This window comes from Cervus canadensis, chromosome 18 (assembly GCF_019320065.1).
Source record: "Cervus canadensis isolate Bull #8, Minnesota chromosome 18, ASM1932006v1, whole genome shotgun sequence".
NCBI classification, from domain to species: Eukaryota; Metazoa; Chordata; class Mammalia; order Artiodactyla; family Cervidae; genus Cervus; species Cervus canadensis.
The window spans coordinates 52,786,030-52,804,632 of record NC_057403.1 but is presented as its reverse complement, the minus strand read 5'-3'; the positions used below and the strand labels follow the sequence as shown (position 1 = coordinate 52,804,632).

General features: G+C 51.5%; 1 protein-coding gene across 9 annotated transcripts; it reads right to left on the bottom strand.

Annotated features, from left to right (window-relative positions):
- Positions 1-380: 380 nt before the first annotated feature.
- MTHFSD (methenyltetrahydrofolate synthetase domain containing) lies at positions 381-18,129 on the bottom strand. Of its 9 annotated transcripts, none has more exons than XM_043435434.1 (8): positions 18,001-18,129; positions 14,375-14,478; positions 13,689-13,802; positions 11,449-11,562; positions 8,701-8,791; positions 6,433-6,545; positions 6,052-6,177; positions 381-1,161 (listed from the first exon to the last, which is right to left on the bottom strand). In XM_043435434.1, the coding sequence occupies exons 1-8, from the start codon at positions 18,014-18,016 to the stop codon at positions 667-669; spliced, it is 1,173 nt and encodes a 390-aa protein (XP_043291369.1). In that variant the 5' UTR covers positions 18,017-18,129; the 3' UTR covers positions 381-666. The 9 variants fall into 9 exon arrangements, with proteins under 9 accessions (XP_043291369.1, XP_043291368.1, XP_043291367.1 ...); XM_043435433.1 differs by lacking the exon at positions 13,689-13,802 and adding an exon at positions 13,543-13,656 and having other exon boundaries at positions 18,001-18,128; XM_043435432.1 differs by having other exon boundaries at positions 17,896-18,031.
- Between the last annotated feature and the right edge of the window lie 474 nt (positions 18,130-18,603).

The following is an 18,603-nucleotide window of genomic DNA, read 5'->3' as shown; positions in this document are numbered from 1 at the left end:
GACAGCAGGGGTGGGGCGGGGGGTTGTTCACCCAGAGGGAGGAGCCCGGCTGCGACGGTGAGGAGGGGACAGAGGTGAGACCACAGGGCCAGGGGGCCCCGCCGGACTGGCCGCCACCTCCAGCACCAGGGCTGAGATGAGACGCGCAGACTGTGGCCCAGCGCCTGGACTGAACCCCCTGCTTCTCTGGGTTGACTGCACCTTTTCCCCTCCAGCAGTGCGAGGCCAAGAAGTTAGGAACACAAGGGTCACTTCTGGTTCCACCCTGCTGTGCCTCTGCGCTGGTCCCTGCCAAGGCCTCTCCTGGCAGACTCTTCCGTCCACCTCCTCTTAATCCCCCATGCCTCTCAAGTTCAGAACACAGACCCCCTAGACTGCTGTCAGAATTTACTCCTGCTCGTTTATTGCCCACTCAGTCCCCTCAACCAAGAAACCAGCAGGGCTGTGACATTCCACAGGCTGAAGGACCAGGATGCGCAGAAGCCTGAATATGAACTTCCTGCCTCCCAAGAGACTTCAAGTGCCTCACGGGCTGACTTCCTGCCCCCAGGAGACACTGGGCAGCAACTGAAGCTCTGACTTCCCAGAAAGGACCAAACTCAACAGCAGCTCAGGCAGCAACGGCTCCACCATGCCCTGCTGTGCTGGGCGGAAGTTCGCTGGGGATCATAGCAGGACGTCGTCATGGGCCAGCAACGGCCGATGGTCAGGGAGTGGCTCTGCGGTGTGGCCGCCCCCAAGGTCACCGGCCCTCTGCTGCCTGGCTAGCACCACCCTCACTGTGCTGGCGCCCAGGCGGAAGCCCTGCAGGCAGGCGATGGCCTGCTGGGCCTCGGCCGGGTCCCGGTAGTGGAGGAAGGCCCTGTGCTGCGGCCCCTGCCAGGTGAGCCGCGAGGGCACCACGCCCAGTGCGCTGAGGGCCCGCTTTAGCTGGCTCACCCTGACATCCCGGGGGAGGTTCCCAATCTCAACAGAGCTGGGAGGCACGGAGCCCGATTCTGGTGGGGCCGGGTCCTGAGGGCTTCTGGCGGTGCTGGGGGCGGCCTGGGCGCCTGGAGTGCTCCGGGGCCCATCTCGGAGGGTGACGTCCTTCCCAGCCTGCTCCTCTCGGTGGCGCAGGCTTCTGAGGATAGGTATCTTCTCCATCATCTCACAGCTGATCTGAAAAAGCAAAGCAGTTCCAGCTATTCTTGGGGCATCCAGGAGGGACCACGGCTCGGTCACAGGGAAGAAGCATCAGTCATGCAGCGGCCTCTGCCACACGTGCTCGCAGAAGACTCAGCACCCTCAGGCCAGCCGTCTCCCTCTGCCACTCTGAGTCTGCCCAACAGGACACGGCACCTGGTAGGAGCTGGATGGCCTTCTCCATTTTCCTGGGGGCACAGAAGGCAGACAATGAGGCGTCCTACGCAGAAGTGGAGCTAAGATCACTGGTATGAGGGTTACAGGGCTGTAAATGGCAACTGCCCTGGCAATGCCACAGGATTACAGGGCACTTTCTACCTCCATATCTGTTCTCTCCCCTGACCTACGCCTTGGGTGGGGTGAGGTCTTTAACGGGGCTGTGGGGATCTCCTCCTCCTCCTAAGGGCCAAACCCATCTAGGCATCATTGAAAAAGCACAATCAGGGCAAATGTGGAACAGAATGCTACACTGAGAACACTTTCTAGCAATGGGTCATCAGGCTACAAAACAATGGATTGCACACACAATGTTATATCTCAGCCAGTAGGACTTTCATACAAAGGACACTTTCGGCTTTTTGACTAAGTTGATCAAAGAGCACTTGTAGCAATGGAGGTGACAGAAGAGCCCCAATACTCGAGGCGGAGGCCCTGTGCTGTGCGCCGGGGACACTGGGGGCTGAGCAGAGGCAGAACTGGTCTCATGGGTCTTAAGGAACCACACGGCAGAGAAGGAACAGAAAGATATGCTCAGGTCTTTTTGACAAACCATTCTTTAGAGGTGCATTCTGGCTTCTGTGGGCACAGAGCACGTAAACAATCAGTCACCAAGGGAATTCCCTGGTGGTTCTGTAGTTAGGACTCCTCGCTTTCATTGCTGAGGGTGCAGGGTCAATTCCTGGTCAGGGAACTAAGATCCCGCAAAAAAAAAAAAAAAAAAAGTTCAGTCACCAAGAGGCAAGCAACGGTTCTAATGCAGGCTTCCAAGAGACATGAGTATCTCATCACGGATCAGCACACAAGATGAACAGGTCTAATTTTTCTACAAAAATAAATAGTTCAAATAGTACCAGAGTTCTCAGTATATTCAGAATCACATGTGACTTAGGGCAATAGTTCTTATCCTTGGCAGGTGTCAGAGACCCTGGAGAGAAGCTGAGGTTCCCCCCCACAAAGGAATCCCCTACAGCTGTGTACAGTCTCCCAATACCCGTGCATGGACCTCCAAACTGCAAGAGGCACACAGGTCCCAGGTTGAGAATCAATGGATTAGGGTAAGAGTGAGAAGAAATGAGAACACCCAAGCTTGTCAAACGCCCTCCCAGAGACCTAGAGGCTTCTAGTCCCCACTGGCTCCCACTGCTATGCAGGTAGGTGACTCCACCGCAGCAGAGCCTCCCGGGGGATTAGCGCCTCCCCAGCCAGACGCTGTCCTTGTCGCTGGCACAGCTGAGTCAGGAGCCATGCGAGTCTTCAGAACAGAGCACAGAGAAAAACTCCCTCCTCCTCACATTTCCCACTGAAGTGAAGTGAAGTGAAAGTTGCTCAGCTGTGTCCAACTCTTTGGGACCCCGTGGACTATACAGTCCTCGGAATTCCCCAGGCCAGAATACTGGAGTGGGTAGCCTTTCCCTTCTCCAGGAGATCTTACCAACCCAGGGATCAAACCCAGGTCTTCCACAAAACAGGTGGATTCTTTACCAGTTGAGCCACAGGGAAGCCCAAGAATATTGGAGTGGGTAAACTATCCCTTCTCCAGCGGATCTTCCTGACCCAGGAATCGAACTGGGGTCTCCTGTATTGTAGGTGGATTCTTTACCAACTGAGCTATCAGGGAAGCCCCACTGCTGAGATGCAAAAAGAAAACAAAAACCATGTCTATGCCATGAAGACACCCATAAGATGGGGCTATGCTTCCTGATCAAAGGGCATTTTCCTCCACTAGAGGCTCTGAGTCCCAAAGAATCCCAAAGACATCCTGAGTCCAGCCAACTCACTCCCTCCCACATCCCTGGTCTGCGTTCTTAAGGAGTTCAAATTCTTGCATTCTTTTGAAGTGTTTAGCAGCAAATTTAAACTGGTCATATTTAGAGTCTTAAGGATTTTTTAAGTTACTGGATCATTTAGAAAGGATGATCAAATTTAAAACAGTAATCACAGTCAGATGAAAAGTGTGTCTATGTCCCTGTATGGAAGAACGAAACGTTGCCCCAGTCCCCGCACCAGCAGTGGGAGCCACCAAGGCCACACCTCCTGGTAAACACCGTGTATCCACTGGGCCCGCTGTGGGGCCGTCTCGGCTGGAAGACTGCCCCTTAAGTGCTGAAACTCCCGTGATTTCTGCCCAGTGGATCCACAGGGCTGCCTCGGGTAGACATGCACGTTCTCAAGAAGCCTGGCCCCGTGGGGCAAGGCTCCACACTCACACAGCAGATATCCATCCTAGAACGTGTGTGAAGCACACACGCATCCTTCTGTGCACGTCCCCGGAACTCCCTGACCCGAGCTGGCACTCGGACAGACTGCAATCAGCGGCAGGGCAAGGAATGCCCTCCAGCACACCGCAAACCGACCGAGTCCACAGCATCGCGATGCTGGCACACACTAAGGGGTCTTGGGAAGGGAAGTGCAGAAATGCGAGCCTTTTATGTAAAACTGCTCATTTTGAGAGCGCTGTGTTCTTTAGGACAGCAAAGCTCAAAGTTAGTGCCCTCTCTGCAGCCCTGCCGCCCCACGCCCCACGAGTTCTAAAGGCAAAGCCTCTCTGACGCAGGGGCCTCTGCTACTTCCCGTCCCAAGCCCTCTGCCCGCACTGTGCTCCTTGCAGAATGGCACATGTGGGCTGATGGAGGCCTAGAGCGGATGGCCTCTGAGAGCCCAGTTGACAGGCTGGATTCCCACATGGGGACCCGCAGGGGTGCTATTTTTCCTGGCTGGCAATTAGGAACATTTGTTAGGTTTTTTGTCAATTTGCCATGTGAAATAAAAGATTGTGCTTGTTAATTAAACAGGAAAAAAAAATTATGCCTTCTGTAACGAATCACTCCATTTAAAAAGCTGGTATAAAGCAAAATTTTTTTTTTTTGTATGCCCCAATCACTTCTTGCTGAAGCATGCAGATGGCGGTCATTTATTAATGCATGTTCCCTTTAGGGATTAACTTTAAAACCTGTCCCCTAGAAATGCATGCTAAGCCCAACACAATCAGAAATCTCACTCTCGAGGCGTCTGCTGCCAACCCAAGACGACACTGGCTCTAACCTCACCCCCGGCCCACACTGGGGTCACGTGAGTCTATGTGGGGAGCATCACAGAAGGATCAGGATCTATCTGTATGTGCCCAGCAGCCAACCCGAAATAGCACTACAAGCAGCACTGAGCTGCCCCCACCACCTCCCCGTCCCCAAGGTGCCCTGGCTGCACTCACTGCAAGGCCAGGGCAAGACTCCGGGGGCCAGAAAGTCCCCACCCTCACAGGACCCACCCACACAGAGGGACGACCAGCTGGTGGCAGAACTGAGAACTCAGGACCCACGGTGAGGGGTTCTCGCCATGGCCTCATTGACGACTAGCACCCCCCAGGAAGACGGTGAGTGAGCCCAGGTCCCGGCAAGCAGGCGTTGGTGTGGCTGAGGGGGTCTCAGGAAACTGGCTGGACTGTTTCTCTCTAAGAGGGATTATATTCATCTAACACAACAGATAACCTAACTTGTTCCTGTTTTCATATTTTTCTTACTAAATTACGGGTATTCTCCGAGGCAACCATCTCCTCTCCCTGGCGAGGCCCCCGGAACCCGCCCTCCCCACACTGCAGCTGGCCCTCAGCTATGAAGAGCGGCCCCGCTGGCGCATCCTCCCAGACCACACGCTCAGCTCTGAGCACAGCCACCGCGCTCCCACGGCCACTGTCTCGGCCACCACTCATCTAAAGGGAGCCTGTGGGCCCGGATCCCAAGGAGCCCTGAGTTCTAAACACCCTGAGCAATGTCTCAACAGTCATGAAGGATGCTGCACCTTCTCCCTGCTCTCACCAGGGGTGAGTCCAGCAGGGGCGCAGGTGTTCTGCAGGGAGGCCCTCGGGGCGGGGCGAGAGCACAGGCTGTCCCCTCTGGGCCATCCGTGGCAGTGGACACTGCTGATTCCCACGCCCAGGGGAGAGCAGCCTTCCAGCCCTGGATGGCTCAAGTGTAAGGAATGTGAAACATGGACAAACGTGCTAATTTGACCAAGAGTTTCAATCCAACTGGAGCACAACTTCTCCAGCTTTCTCAGTAACTCTGGCTATTTTCCAGCAGACAGCATCATACCTAGAGGCTGGCTTCTGGCGTCAAACTTCTATTGCAGACCAGCCTGTGATACATGCTACTGCCTACTCTGGAGATAAAGTCACCATGGCATCAGCATGTGAAGCTGTGGGTTCTGCCTCCCACCCTATTCAGTTCTGCACGGAGATGCAGATGGCACTGAGAAAATCTGGGCTTACAAAAGGAAAGCCTGATGATTAGGACCATGTGTGGCTGGGATGGCAGAAGACAGCTCTTACAGACGAAAACCAGCTGGCAAGTAGAGTCAAGGCATTGGCTCTCCTGGTGGAGCTGGTCGCCCCCTGCCACCACCGCTGGTGTCATGTGCAGACCTTGGCTCCTGCCTGCTTGTAGGAACTGGTGGGCTCCTTAAGTATGTTCTCCAGGCCACGCCTGGAGACTGATTCAGAAGCTGAATTGTTCAAAAGCTCACGGGTGGCTCTAACACACAGCCACGCAGGCCTGGGAACAGCAGTCCTGACAGACAGACAACACAGGGAGAGAGGAGGTGTCTGTGAGCCAGGGGCCAGCACTGGCCTCCCTCCACGTCACGGTGACCCACCTTGGACCATGCGATTCCCGCTGGCTTGGGGCGCTCACACCCTGTGGTGATGACTCGAGTTGGAGTAAGGATATAGTCCACAGTGAGGTCGTGGTCCTCGAGGAGTGCTTCAGGTATGTCAACAACCTGGTTGAACAGAAGCAGGTGAGGGAGCTAGTGGGGATACAGCCCCGGCCGCGTTCGCCACACCGCTTGATGGAAGGACGATGTCCCCCAAACCTGTCCTGCTCAAGGCTAAGCTGCTGCACCACCAAGCGCATCCGGCCCGGCCGAGCCACACCTGACGTGGCGCAGAGTGAAGGCAGAGACCCAGCTGCCCCGCCCCGGCCCCCACGCTCCATGCCCAGTGGTGGCTCTGCTTGGCCTGTTCCCAGGAAGCACCTGGCAGTCATGGACGATGGTGACCACTGGCGTCCCCTGGCTGACTGCTCCCATCGACACCATCATGGCGTATTCAAGGTCGGCATAGCCTTCTCCCTTCCCAATTCTCCAGCCTAAGAGGCAATGCAGAGAAGCAGCACGTGTGGGTTCTGGGGAATCAGGCAGGAGCACACTTCTCATCGTGGACTTGGAGGAGTTCAAGGGGAAGCACCACGCGGGACGGGTACCGCGGTTAACACACAGTCAAGGAACTTGGCACCCTGTGCACCTTTACAAAGGAAGTGGAGCTAGCACTTACATGAGCTTTATGTTAACAGACTCACATTTAAAAGGGATGAAAGAGTAGTTTTTAGAGCACTAAAAACAAGTTCTTACTAAAGGCAAATCTTTGTCATTGTGCAGGGAAAGCAGGAAGTCTGCATCAGGGACCCAGATGTGAGTTGGCTCAGCCTTGCCTGTAAGGCACTAAGGAGGGACCTCCATGGTGGTCCGGTGCTTCGGACTCTGCGCATCCACTGCGGGGGGCGCCGGTTCAGGCCCTAGTCAGGGAACTAAGATCACAGCCCCACAACTTGGAAGGAGGCGGTTTAAGCAGGGCTATGTTGCAAATTCACACATGCGGCACAAGAAAAGGATCTGTTACCTGAAGCTCAAGGACAAACTAAGCAGGGGGAAAGGACGCAAGACAGTGGACGTGAGCGTGCTGTGAGCTCCCAGCCAAGTCCAGTCACTCCTCTCAGTAGGACGCCCAGGCCAGCCAGGAGTTCTGACGTCAGCACCATTATCGAGCTCGGAAGCACCATCACTCAGGCATCCTTCTAAGAGTCAGACCTGACTGTGCCACATTTACAATGAGAAGTCTTCAATCATACATGCAAAGAAGTGAAAGACAGTTCAATAGCAAAGCAGCAAAGGGTACGAACAGACCAGAGAGACGGGTGACAGTGTTCACAGGAGAAACGTTCAAGCTCACCCAAAGCAGATGTAAATCAAGAGGCAACTCAAAATACCATTGCTCACTATCAGACACAAAAAGTGAGGTGGGATAATCCTAGTTATCAACAGGGGAAGAGGGAGAGAGGTAAGGCAGATGGTGTGCAAGGATGTGAGGTGGGCACCCCTGCTGCAGTGTAACTTGGCGACATCAGGATTTAAAAACCCACTGGAAAAAAAAAAAAAAACAACCCATTGGTCCGGTAATTTCTCTCCAAGAAGTCATCCCACAGATAGTCCTCAAAGGCTCCCCTACACCACAGGACATGACTACACTACACCCTCTGTGTGTCTGCACGCAGAGGGTACCCTGAGGACACAGGTAAAGCATCTGTAACAGGAACACGTGGAAAACAAGGAACCCACAATTTTAACATCCACTCCTAAGCATCTCACACAGTAGCTCAGAGCAGGAGCAGGGAAGAGAGTAAATTTAGGGTGATAATATTAAAGGCTGACACTGAGAAACACAATGCTCAGGCCTGGGAAGCAGACTTGGAGCACTTCTCACCAACGCTTTACTGGGAACCTACTGAACGAAGAGGCTTTGGCTGATTAACTTCCAAAGAGAGATTTGGGGATGAGCATCTCTGGACATTCTCTTGGCGGGAAAGAAGAAAGAGATGGCTTTCCTGGTGGCAGGGGCCCCAATGGTACACACAGGTTCAAGTCTGTAATGTGCTGACCCCACTCCAAAAGCAGCAGCTTGTTCCCAGACAGCACCAAGCCAAGCCTGGAGTGGGCAGGGCAGAGGGGAAGAGGCCCCAGGGACGAGTCCAAGGGCAGCTCAGCCCAGCACACAGGCTGGCGGGGAGAAGCCTCAGGCCCCACAGGCAGGCTCAGGACACCCCACACTGACCACGAGGCTATTGCTGCACAAGACAAAAGAGGTTCAGAACCCAGTGTTTCTCCGTTTACTGGAGGCTCTCCAACACCAACTATTTACTGACACACTGCAAATAAATCCAGCCCCAGTTCCAGTTAACTTAAGAACAGAGAGGAAATCTTTCACCACCTGAAAAGAGATGACCTCATGTCCTTTCTCCTGTTAAGAAAAAGTGGAAATGCTGTAAAGGTGTTGAGTGGGGATAAGAGTGGGAGGGACTGAGTTAATTCTTCAACATGAGTGATAGATGCAGTGGTTTCGAAGCCAGGCATGCATCCAGAAAGCTGAAATTACTCACTGTCAACATCTCTAAGGCAACCGGAGCGCTGGGGGAACAGCAGGCTGCAGAGTCAGTGGTCACATCTCAGAGTTTCTGTTCTTAATCTTACCTTTTTCAGAAACAGCCACGGACCCCACCACAACCAAGTCCACAAGGACCTTGGAGTCCAAGCCCACGGGAGTGCTGTAGTTCCTCACGCCCTGTGAACAGACACGCGGCCTGAGAGCTCCTGCCTGCCTCAAAACCCACGGAGATGCACGATCAGGGTCTCAACCTCCTGCGGGAAGCAAGTGGGCCACCCCACAGCAAACGACGCAGCACCGCGGAAGCAGTAGCTCAGGAAACCATGGATCAGAACCATTTTAAGGCAGTTCCCACAATCCTTCACCAGGGGGAACTGACAGCAAAATGAATAGGATATTCATTTCATAATATTCAGCAAATCATTTTCCCCCAGGAGGCAGGAGAGCGCAGTGATTAGAACCCAGGGTCGGGAGTCACAGAAACGGGTCCAGACCCCTCCTCTGCGGCCTCAGCAGAGGAAGCTCTCTGAACATCAGTCTCTTCCTCCGTGACACAGGGACAACAGTCCTGCCTCGCCCTGCACACTGGAATGAGACGACAGAGTGCAGGCAAAGCGTCCAGCAGGTAAGACACGGCCGTTAAGCATGTGGGACATTTTAGCTCACCGTGAACACTGGAGGCCTCTCTGCATGAACAGCCAATCATTCAACCAAAGACCACCCAAAGCACACCCAGTTATCCTAACGAGGCCTGAGTGGGGGCACAGGGAGGCCACTGCGGCCATGACTCTGATGACAGGCACGGGGGAAATCTAGGGAACTAGAGTCAGACACTGCGTGGCCCAGTACCCCGCAGGAGTGGTCACCAGGCAAACGACAAGTCCACGACAAGTGACTGGTCCAAGGACCAGTACTATGATTAGCTTGGGGCCTCCCAACAGTCAAACCACAGTCATTGGCCCCAGGTGCCCACACTGGGGGAAAGCCTGTCTTTCCTTAAGCTCACCACACCCAGGCAGCCAGGCGTTTCTCGCCCATGGCTGGCATCTTCAAGCCTGTTTCAGGGGGCTCAGCGCCTGGCAGCCTTGGGGAGCAGACACCGGCATCAGGTTTTCTGTGCTGTAACCTGTCTGTCAGGCCCCCCTTCTCTCAGTGGTCAGCCTCACCAGACAGAGCGCGAGCAACCAGGAGTCTCCCTGACACGCCAAAGTCCTGTTCTATTTAACCAAGAGTCACCAGAGGGGCAGAGGGACTTAGGCAGTTAACAGACACTTCTGCCTTCCCCCTGGAGTGGTTCCCAGAACACTCCTGAGTCAAAGAGTAAACGCAGAGACAATGAGGGCAGACACAGGTGGCTGGGGCATGACAGTGGCAGGAGGCTGAGGCACAAACTCAGAGACTTGCCTGCCTTGAAGTGAGGTGACATCACAGTCTCCTCAAGCGATATGCACGGTGGCAGCATTTCACCACTAAGCTTTGGCCACCTAAATAATCGTACTAAATCTGCATCTGCATTAGACGTGTCTTTATGACTCTCTATTTGCCATTTTCCTCTACCACAGAGAAAACAACACTCTCTTTGAGGTTCATGACCCTGGATCTCTGATTTCTAGCCAGTATCTCATGATATAAAAGAGCCCAAACACTGTCCAATTTGCACTTAAGCTCAGTCGTGAGAGCTGGCCTGGCTTTACTCTGGCCAGGCCATACTTTCAGGAGTGCCCGTGAGAGACCGGCCAGTGCTGGCGTGTCACAGAGCCTCCCGGGAACGAGCCGAGTGTTGGTCACCTTTCACAGGGGAGGGGGATGCTGTGGAGGGGGATGCTGTGAAGGGGGACACAGCCACATCTGACCTGGACTTCAGTATGAGGAAAAGGACTGCTCTTACTGTCCAGAACCCATGATTATAACTGACAAGATTCCCTGCCGGCCCTCAGAAGTGTGGGGTTGGGTCTGTGGCCACGTCCACCAACTGCAGGGGAGCATATGGTGGGCACTTTGAACACTGACCAGAATCAGGGTCATCTCTTATATTCTCACACTTGTTATCCCTTTATTTTTTTCCCCACATGTTTTGTTATCTTCCTTTATTGTATGTATTTTTGTATGTCATGCCAAATTCTGTTTTTGCAATAAGACAGGTTATCAATAAACGACAATAAAGCATTCACTTGTCATACACTAGACTTAAGTGGAAAATCCCTTTTAGAAAGGTATTTCTTAATGTTCCATTTCTCCTTTCCACCAGATTAGGAATCAAATGACCTGGGGTCAACTCTAGAACTCTGAAAAAAGTCACCAAATTCTATTTCTTTGTCTATAAAATACCAGACAAATTTCATTATAAGGCACCCTAATGTAATGTTTACAGTATACTGGTTTCATGGCATTAGGAGGCAGTTAAAAGAAAACATATTGCTAAATTACTAAAGCCTTTATTGCTTCAGTACTTGGTGAGACAATTTCCAATTGAACATATTTTGGAAATTCTGCCACTGTTTCTGGTGGCATCTGAGAAAATGCTCTAGGACACTGAACAGCATCAAAAAGTAACTCTAGAGGGCGCCAGAGTACCAGAGAATTCGCTTTTCCTTCTCTCTTTCTTACTGGGAATTTACTATTTGTCACCTTGGTGCAAAATAAAAACCAAGTGCTTGGCAGCTTTTCTGCTGGGCTCCTGTAACGACAAGATTGCTGAATACCTCACACCACTCTTCATTTGGTTTTGCTAAACCAGGCTTCAACCCTATGGCAGAGTCACACTGTTCTAACTCACCAGAGGGCACGGCTGAGAGTGGTTCTTCCCTGCGGCTGGCGCTGCTTCTCAAACTCACCTGAGAGGTGGCACATTTTCTCAAGATGTCTTTAGTTGCCCCAGGGGGTGGAGTGATCTTATTAAACAACCCCGTTCTCAGTCGCGGTGTTGGAACCAATAATGTTTTTTTGCTCTTTTAAAAGAAAAGACAGTGAATCAATTACAAAATTTAACATGGGAACTTTCTTATGTATCATTTTAACATTTCAGGAACAGAAGCAAGCTACTATTACCTGTATTTTGGGGTATGTGTCAAGAAGATGAGCTGCTTTGCAAACTCAACTGAATAATACTTGGCCACGATTTTACTTAAGAGCAGTTATACTACCCTGACTCAGAATAAAGGGGTGAGGGTTTGTAAAACTGGCTGATTCTATTCTACTTGCCATTCAAAGTTGTTCTGAGTGAAAATGATGATGCAAATCCAAAAGAAGTCTGTCCTGAAGAAAATTCCAACCATACCTTGCTGTGCCTTACGCTCCTGGCATTAAGCCCTATCCAGGTACAATGATGTTTTATTTTGAAGCCACGTTAAGACATTACCCCATCAAGCACTTATATCTAGTTTGCTGCTCAGTAAATCAGTCTGAGAGATCAGTACTCATTACAATCAATATTTTATACTGACTTGTGTCAATAGCCGTTTTCTTCTATTTAATTCTCAAATGTTTATTGCAAGACCTAGAGCAGAGGTTTTCAGAGTGAGGGCCCCTGGGCACTGTTTGACATGACCAGAAGCTGTGGGGTGGGGTCCAGCAGCCTGGTGTAATAGGCCTAGTCAGTATTCCTGATGCACAGGGTAAGTTTGAGAACCACGGCCAAGGACACTGCTGCAGATTATACAGGGGTGGGCCATGAGGCAATTATGAAATTTATAAGCTCTTTTATGTAAAAAATAGCAGATTTTACTTTTTGAGCAGGAGATGACAGCCTAAGACCAATAAAAGTCCTATAAAATTACAGTTTGGCTTTCTTAAATAATGGTTTTCAACCCCAAGAAGAGTATTTCAACAGAAGTAACGACAGAGGTGGGTGACTTTGTTTGTAGTCTCCAGACTCTGGTGTACTGCCTGACACTCTGCTAACCCATTGGTTGTAAACTAGAGGTCCTTGGGGAGCTCTGAGGCTCACCAAAGTCTGGGTCCACTTAAGCCTGACTCAGACCTGGACATCAGCAACAGTCTTTCAAAGCTCCCCGGCAGGTGCTAACTTACAGATAAGGAGCTCAGACCTGGAGATCTCATAGCTTCATCAGTGAGTTTACTATGACCAATTTCTAGTAATAGCACCAGATGAGGATCTGGGGTTGAGCCTGGGAAGCTGTGCCCCCAGGCATGCTCTGCGGCCGTGTGCATCACCATCCTAGCCTGATCGAGTATGCACCCCCCCACCAAGGACGGAAGGTGCCTGCAGAGCAAGGCTTCTCAGGGAAACTGAGAAGGGAAGTAGGGAAACTGAGCTTCAAGATGTCTTGAAGCACCTGAAGCCCAGCAGCATACGGCAGGATCCCACAGACCCCACACTGCCCCAACATCAACCATTACATGAAATAAAGGCTGTCACCTGAATGTTACTGCTTTTATAGTTTTGTTTATATTTACATGTGTATTTTGATTTTATAATCACACTGGAGGTACGAAATTAAAATTTATCTCAAGTTTTATATTTATGCTATTAAATGAAATTATAAATTAAGGCAACCCTGGGGAGAATTTTTCTTCTTGAAAAGGGGCCTATTATATCTAAGTTAAGAAACACTGCTCTAATTCATGTGTTTGGGGGACACATTTATCAGATTTTTAACTCGTAAGTCATCAAGTTTCAAAGAATTATAGTATCACAAATGTAGTAGAAGAAATATACATATTGAAATCGTTCTCTTCTGGAGAGTACATCAACGCCTTTTCTCTTTGAATTCAGACACGTTCAGGACTTCTGACTGACTGACGACGAAAAAGTTCTAAATGTCCTGGGAAAAACAACTCCACGGACACATTCTGCATGGAGGGAGTCAGAACCCTCCCTCCAAATGCAGGATGGTGCCCACTCGCCAGCCACCTGAAGAGGGCAGGCTGGCCAGCAGCCAGGGCTCTGGCTCACGGAATGGGATTACCTGCAGCGCCAGCAACCGGACGCCTTCCAGTGGTTTATCAGGGTCCACTTTAAGTTCCTGCGTTCTGGCAAAAACCTCGAGGTCTCTGATGTTTTGGCAAGCCAGATAAGAGCCCTGGTTAGGTACAAAGACAGAGGTGCACTTACTTCAAGGACGAAGAAACGGGCATTTTTCTGGGGAGCATCAGGGTTGACTTTAATGGTTCTGGCCATTTTGAACGCCTGCAAACCTGGGAAATGCTCAGCGGCCCGAGAAGCACCCTGTTTTTAAATGCAAGTGCAGGTTACCAAGAGGCCACTGCCCTGAGCCACCTGCAGCCTGACGCTCCAGCACCACCCCCTCACAAGCACGGGGGCCAGTTCTGAGACCAGGTCTGGGGTCACCCGAGACATGTCTAAGGGGGCAGCCAGGGTACAAAGGTCTTAGAAGCCAGCCCCACTGGCTGGGGCTCCTTCTCAGAGTACGTTGGCCCTTAGGAGCCAGCTGTGTGAAAAGGCACCACAAGGATCAAGGCTTCCAGCCGGGAGAAATATTCCACTCTGTAGCAAATGGGAAGCAGTAGCCTCAGTACCACCTCAGGGCAAGATGCAACCCAACCACCAATTCTGCACAGAAAGGCAAGAGAGCTTGAGAGTAAGTGTTAAGTATTAATAACATGATGAAGGACATCTCTAAGAATAGAGACAGCCTGGCCAGCTGGTTCAGATTTCACACCACTCACTGTTCACCGAGTTCAAATTCACCGTGAAGCGGGATGATAACTGTCTTACTACTGTTACTCATTCAGGAATATCCCAATTTCCTTGTGAATGCTCCAGGAATGCTTCAGTACCTTGAAGTTGGGAATCCTGTGATGAACAGGCCGGGGAAAATCAGCTAAATTTTGTGACTCCATGTAGTCCCAAATCTGCTCTCGAATGTCCTGTTTGGAAACACCTATGGCAATAAAGGGTGTGACTGATAAACATACAGACAGGAACCCCACAGCGCAGCAGTCTCAGGGCCCAGAGCCTGCCTGCTCCCACTGCACCCTCAGCTCTGCCATGCCAGACAGAATCTAGGGCTCCTGACCCCTACGTCGAAAAACCAAGGTCGGTGACGTCCTACACCTCAACAAATTGTTATAGTCCAAACACAGTGTACATTTAACATAACCCAAGTGCTTAATGAAGCCTATTCTATGAACCTGTAGGGGCAGCACAAACACCACTCAAGCCACAGACCCAAGCATTCCTAAGTCCTTTTTTGGAGACACGAGTTCTGCTCAGTCAAGGCTCTGTAATCTCACTCTCAGTCTGTCAGTCTTGAGATAGCTATGACTACTTCTCTCCTTCTGCAAGGCCTGTTTGCTTGCCTGAGTGATGTGTAAGCCAGCTGCTACTTTGGATTACTTACTACAATCCACTTTATTGCAAGACTCTTTATTCTAGATCTCACTTTGGAAATGAATTTTCAGGCAACAAATACTCCTTCATTATTTGATTAGGGAAAGCCCTTAGAAACCCTGCATTAACCACATGCTCCTCTTGAAATGGAGAACTACAAAAAGCAGTTTCCAGTCGAGTGGGAAAAAAAGTGGCACATTCATATAAATGCATTTATATGGAGTTTTGTTTTTCTTAGTCCAAAAGGCTATCTTTGCACCTATGCAGAAGTTTGTGCCAAATCACTCTGCTGTGACATGGCACCTCTCAACACCTGGGCGGGAAAGAGAGGCAGCTTCACCCTCTCAAGTCCTCAGTCTCCCTTGAGTGAGCAAAGGCTGCTCAAAAGTGACACAGGGCAGCAGTCCCACAGCAGAGACCTGGAGCCACCAACCCAGGCAGTGGGATGTGACTGGTGGCTGGCTTCTCACCATAAACATTTATGAATTATGTGACTTTAAATCTTGTGAATAAATTATAAATAACTTTTTGGTAAATGTACTTTTAAAACACACAAAGGCATCTATATAATGAAGAGCATCACTGTCTACTGAGTACCAGGTCCCTTCCCCTCAGATAGTCAGTTGTATCCATTTGTTCTGATGAATTTTTCCCCAGGCATCTCAGGCTTCTCACAGGAGACCCTCCACTCTTGTCCCTCATCCTCTTTCCCTAAAAGGGTACCCGAGACAAGCAGCTACAGATACTGCTTTGAGTTCTGTTGCTGTTTACTTATTATCCTGCAGATTGGCCCATATGGTATAGAAAAAGTACCCTCATACTTTTCTGCAGTTGCATAGTATTCCACGATGCAGGCAGGTCAAATTTTACTCAAGCAGCCCTTGACTGATGGCAGGGGGGTTTCCAACCTTGCTACTGACGTATACCTTTACAGACCTCACCAATTTTATAATGATTTGTTAAACTTTTACATGTAGTTTTACCATGTTAAGGGCCAGAGCCAAAGGTTTCCAGTGCTTATGCCCTCAGGTTAGACACAGATCCCCTAGGAATACCACTCATACCAGGCCCTTCACAGGTAGACCCCAGAGCGTTCTGGAGCCCACTGCAAACACTCTGGTGCCTCTTGACCCTAGCTGTGCTTCTGAACCACAGCAGAAATCAAGACTGCAGATTCATGTGTATTTAGGGAACAAGCATCTCCGAGGATGCAGGACTATAGTGCTGTCAGCCTGGTTAAGGCCATGCAGGCAGTTTCCAGGACTTGGCTTGTTTCTTTCCTGCTGGGAGCTCTGCATTTTCTGGTCTCTGCTGGAAGTCTGTTCTACTCCCTGTCTGTCAGTCAAACCCTGACTCTTCAAGGCCCAGCTTCAGCACCCCCTCCAGGAAGTCTCCAGTGCTCTGAGGATCCCTGGACACAGAGTGTGGAATGAACTGCAAAGCCCTGCTGTCCACTTCAGCCTCATCTCCTGTCACCCCCCACCATGAATTTAAAAAGTGGCCCAATGTTGGTCCCTGGCCCCACACACTCTGTACCCCTGTCTTTTTCGGGTCTTTGTACCTCCTCTCCTCCCTTCTCCGGTTCACCCCTCCTCTCCTGTCAGGGCTAGCTGAGACAGACATTCCTCCTTTGGGACCCTTGATTCTTGAGGAACCCCAAACACCCTCAGTTTTTTTTTTTTTTCAAAACAGAAACCATTAAAACAAATTCCCTGGTGGCGCACTGGTAAAGAATCTGCCTGCCAATGCAGGAGACACAGGTTCGATTCCCCGTCCATGAAGATCCCACATGCCGAGAGACAACTAAGTCCAGGAGCCACAACTATTGAGTCTGTGCTCTAGAGCGGGGGAGCCACAACTACTGAAGCCTGAACGTTCTGCAGCCTGTGCGCTACAAGGAAAGCAGCCTTAGGCCTGTGTCCAGCATCTAGAGAGTAGCCCCTACTTGCCACAACTAGAGAAAAACCCCTGCAAACAACGAAGACCCAGCACAGCCAAATAAATATACAATTTTTTTAAAAAGCTATGACATTACTTTTCCTAACAACTCAGAGGTCTAACAATATCCCCCAGCACTGTGCAGGACGCTGTGTGGGACCCAGGAATTGTAGGAATTGTGGCCCTTGCTCCAGAGTCAATTAATCATTACATCTGAGTGACTCCCATTTAGAAAGCAGTGGGCTAATTGCAAGGGGAGGGAGAGAATAAAAGGGCAGGTCTCTGCCCTTGGAAAGTTACCAAAACATGGGAAATAATTAGGATAATAAAAGGTGACATATATTAATGTGAGAAATGCATGAACCCTGTTCTGTAACTGCCCGTCAGGTCAGCCTGGGTCTCCCTCCTCCTTCTACCTCTAGCCTGGAGCGCAGTCCTGGCACTTGGCAGGCGTCTCCAAAGGTCTTTGTTACTATTCCACTGAGCTACCAGCACCTGTTTCCTGTGCTGTTTCCATACTGCCCGGGCAGTAACGGAGGAGGGGATTTATTCACATTTCTCGAACTCGGCTTTAATAGACCGTGGGGCAGCGAGAGCCTCAGTACCATCTTTGCCAGGCAATGCTGCAATCAATCACCGAAGCTCAGGGGCTCTGGGGGCGAGCCTCCTCAGGGCCTGGGGCAGACGACACAGGAGGCAGCTCTCACGGTGGGGAAAGGGGTCCGGAAACTGACACCACCACCTACCCAGAAGGCAGTCCCACTTCTTCTTCTACCTACTCCACCGACAGCGTCCCAACCCCGCTCAGAACCTTCGAAGACCCCGCCCGTCCATGTCCCCCCTTCTGTCTCTGGCGGTTTCTCTGCCCAATCCCCGGGGACTCCTCCGCGACCCCTTGCCCGTCCCTCACGTGGCCCCTCCGTGACCCCCGGTTAGTCTCTCAGGCGGCCCCTCAGTGACCACCGGTCCGTCTCTCAGGCGGCCCCTTCGCGACCCCCGGTCGGTCTCTCAGGCGGCCCCTCAGCCTTCCCTGGCCCGTCTCTCAGGTAGCCTTCAGCGTTCCCTGCCCGACTCTCATGAGGCCCCTCCGTGTTCCCCGCGCGTTTCTCAGGTGGTGCCCGGGGCGGCCCCTCACCCGCCCTCGGCTCCATGGCGACGCTGTCAGTCCGCGACGCCTCCCTCGGCGAAGTCCCGCACGAAGTGACGTCACCGGTGCGCGCACTTCCCGCGCCTGCGCACTGGTCTGGACCGGGGTGGGTTGGGGCACGGTGGCCTCGCCGCAGAGGCCTGGTGGGAACGCCCCGCTGTACGCATGCGCGTGCGACTCCGCGCGCCGCGAGGAGGGCGGTGCGTGTGGCCCTTGAAGGTTTATTCTCAATCAGGCCGGCACTGAGCGCTAGGTGTGACGGGCGTTTGCCAGGAGCTGGGTGGGCAGAAGAGGGGGCAACCGAGTGAACACCCGTAGCCTGTCCGAGCCCACCGCCAGTTCAAACACACCCACCTCCACTTTTAGTCCCCAGAGGCCCCCTACTCCGGGAAGCCGACCGGGGTTGCTCCTCCATGACTCAATTCCTCTCTTGTGAGACTCTACAGATGTTAAATGGCACGGTCTGTTTTCTGCTCCCTCTCTTCTCTCCCCACCATCTTCACACAAACACCTCCTGAAGTGCTAAAAAGTAAATAAATAGAATAATAAATAATTCTAATAACAACAGAAGCTAGCTCCCGAGAAGCTAGA

Excerpts from the sequence above, each read along its gene's own strand:
- MTHFSD (XM_043435432.1), bottom strand. The coding sequence starts at position 18,016 with ATGGAGCCGAGGGCGGGTGAGGGGCCGCCCCGGGCACCACCTGAGAAA. Across the intron at positions 8,792-11,448 it reads GAAAATGTGCCACCTCTCAG|GGCGTGAGGAACTACAGCAC; the intron begins GTGAGTTTGAGA and ends GTCTGTTCACAG. Across the intron at positions 6,546-8,700 it reads CGTGGCTGTTTCTGAAAAAG|GCTGGAGAATTGGGAAGGGA; the intron begins GTAAGATTAAGA and ends ATTGCCTCTTAG.